The 2,992-nt window shown below is 68.1% G+C and overlaps 1 protein-coding gene across 1 annotated transcript; it reads left to right on the forward strand.

The window, feature by feature from the left end:
• Positions 1-2,654: 2,654 nt before the first annotated feature.
• MNEG_15762 (hypothetical protein) lies at positions 2,655-2,864 on the forward strand (the record flags this gene model as incomplete). Its single annotated transcript, XM_014035767.1, has 1 exon — positions 2,655-2,864. A coding segment is annotated over one exon (210 nt), but the record flags the coding sequence as incomplete, so codon positions are not given.
• Between the last annotated feature and the right edge of the window lie 128 nt (positions 2,865-2,992).

Here is a 2,992-nt window from a genome sequence, read left to right on the forward strand (position 1 = left end):
TAAGGACCACGGCCTTCTGGCTGGGGGAATGTCTGGGAAACTGATGGCAAGCGGTCAGCAGCTCGCCCCGAGGCGCGCAGGGAACATAGCGATGTTTCCAGGGTCCATGCGAGAGCAAGAGGCGCTGGCCAGCGCCGTCAAAGTGCGTCAAGGGCAGGCGCGACTCAAGCCCAATTGGTTGCACAACACGACGGACGTCACATAATGCAAGAGAGTCCGTTCTTGGCGCCTGGCATGAAAGCGAATGGTCAGGATAAGGCCGCCCAGTATTGCGGTTTACCTGCCAGGAGCAGGACCAGAAGGGCGGCCGGGCGTGCTTGGGGGAGTACCATGGTGACGGCTGCAGTCGCGTGGTGACGTGGACGCAGCGGTTGCACAACAGTACACCTTGCAGGGATGAGCGCAAATATGGATTGCAATACTGTGTCCAAGAGTAGTTGCCCGTATATGCGCCGCGTTGAAATACGCGAGCCTGGAAGCTGCGCGGTTGAATGACCGCGAAACGAGAAAGGTGAGCCAATCGGCTCCACTGGGCTTCAGTGGATCTCCTGGTGGAGAGTTACAGTGATTTCAACCTAGAGAATCAGCTGCGGCTCCTGGTCAAGTCGGGGGAATCCCGTTTGGTGCTGCGGTCTGGGCCTGCTGATGTCAGGCTTGGTGCTGGGCTGCTGGGCACAGTCCACTCCACACCTTCGTGCGCGCACGTCACAGCCGCCGCTATTGGCGACGCATACGGTCAGCGCGCCTGCCTTCGTGCCGGAAATTTTCAGAGCTCGTCCCCTACTCGCCCCCGGGCGGGCCTGGCTTTCCACAAAGCACCTAAGTAAAGGTGCAAGCTGCCGCCTGCCTGACCCCTATTCCTGAACCCGCAACCCCCCTGTGTTGACGCCGATCAGCCTGCAGCAGCCACCACAAAATCACCGATTACAACCCCAATTCACACCTACATGCAGCAGGAATACAGGCCGCAGCCCCCGCACACCCAGCCGCCAGGCGCGCCCCAAAAGCGTGCATGACCATGAGCCGATTAATCAACCAATCAATCCCGCCACCAAGCTTGATAGTTCAAAAGCAGTGCTGCCGTGCATGCGGCGGTGCCGCACGTGCGCTTGACGCGGCTTTGAAATGGACAAGGCAGGCGTACAAAAGGCATCGGTGTTTGGGCCGCGGCGCAGCGGCGCACCCTGGGGCACGCGGGCCGGCGAAGCGGCGACTGCCGGCCGTGGAGCGCAGAGGCTCGGGCGCCGGCGGGCCGCAACCAACCGACACAGCGCGCAGCACGTGCGTCGGCCAGCCTGCCGTCTCCGCGCGAAATGACAGGTAACGCGCGGCGTGCGCCAGGCCAGGGGTGCGGAGCGGACCCAACCCATCGCCTTCCGAAGGCGTCCTGACCCGTGGCCCCAAACGGCGCGCCGCCCGGGGTGGGTCGGATATGAGAGAGAGAAATAGAAAGGGAGAGAGCGGATGAGGGATGTTGCGTGCGGATGGATGAGGGTGGGGGCGCCCTAGAAGGGGGCAGCTGCCCGTGGGATCAAGTTGCGCTTGGTGCTGTGTGCACGAGGGTCTTGAGCGTGGGCGCGGCGGGGAATAGAGCTCGAGGCGGCCCGGCGCGGGGCGCTCATACGAGGAAAGCAGGCGAAGGGAAGGGCCGCACGTCCGGCTCCGCGATGGCCCGTCCCGTCCGACCCTCCCCCTGCACATCCTTGAGCGCGCCGGGGTGCCGCGGGACTAGCAGCAGCCCCAGGCGGCTGGCGCGCCGCCACCAGACGGGCGGGGTATAGAGGGTTGGGGGGGCCGAGGGAGGGACTACCACTCCCCCCGCCGACCGCGTCGCGCGACGCGCCCACGCGCCGGGGCGCGGGCGGCGACCGTCGGCCGCACGGACGGGGGTGTGGGGCGCTGGGACCAACAGGGCTTGCAGGGCGGGCTGGCGCGCGCGCGAGAGCGCACGCAAACAGTGATAACAAAATGTGGGTTGGGTCCAAGGGCTGGCCGGCCAGCGGCGTAGGGCCGGGAGGCCCGCAGACGCATGGAACAGGCACCACGCGACGGCCGCGCGGCGCCGAATGGGCGTGCGGCGGCGCAGCTTCCAGGCAGCTGCAGGCGGCGGCTGAGTCCCCCGGGGGTCGGGGGCCCCTGGCCCCGCCCTGTGGCAAGGTATCGTAGTATGGCCGCCCTCACCCGCCTCCCCCCCTGCGGGCGCGCACATGGCACATGGCTCAGCGCCTGGGCTCTCAAGACAAGCGCAATGCAGCGGGGGAGGCGGTGCGGGGGCGCGCACGCGCGCAAGCGGCACGTGCGTGGGCGCGGCGTGGAGGGGGCGGCGCGTCAGGCGCGCGCCCCTCGCCGCCGGGCCCACAGATGCAGTGTTTCGGGTTGTGGGCAGGTGCGAGCGTGCTTTGCGTGTTGCCGTGTGTCGTTCAAAGGGCGTGAAGTTCATCCCGGAATAAGCAAGGTGCGTCCCCCGCGACAAACGACCCCGTCGGCCCCCGCACAACCCGCCGGTGTTTAGGCGGCCCCGGCTCTCGATGACCCGGGGGCGCCGCCCCGCACACCGGCGGGGCTGCTATCTGATCTGATCTTTAATCGTGAGAAATTCGACCGGCGCCGGCCGGGGGGCCTCGCGGCGCGGGCGCCGCCCCCGCCACTGCCAGCGGCGGCTGGCCGGCCCGCGCGCCGCGGGCAACCCCCATCTCCAACACATTGACTTGAAACCGCCGGCGGGGTCCGCCCGAAACTCGTCTGACGGGGCGCGCGCAGCGCCCCTTCGCGGGCCGCGCAACACCGCAAACGCCGGCGCCGTGAAGCGGGCCCCGCGCCGCGGCCCCGATCGCGCGCCGCGAGGCCCGGCGGGGCCGCAGTAAGCAGGGCGTGTAAACAACAAAGACAGGTGGCCCCGCGTGCCCAGACTCGCGAGCCGAGCCGCGCAGGGGCCGTCCGCCAACCGAAATCACACCGCCTTGACCTTCCCTTGGTAGCCGCCGCCCACCTG

This window comes from Monoraphidium neglectum (genome assembly GCF_000611645.1).
Source record: "Monoraphidium neglectum strain SAG 48.87 unplaced genomic scaffold scaffold05644, whole genome shotgun sequence".
NCBI lineage: Eukaryota > Viridiplantae > Chlorophyta > Chlorophyceae > Sphaeropleales > Selenastraceae > Monoraphidium > Monoraphidium neglectum.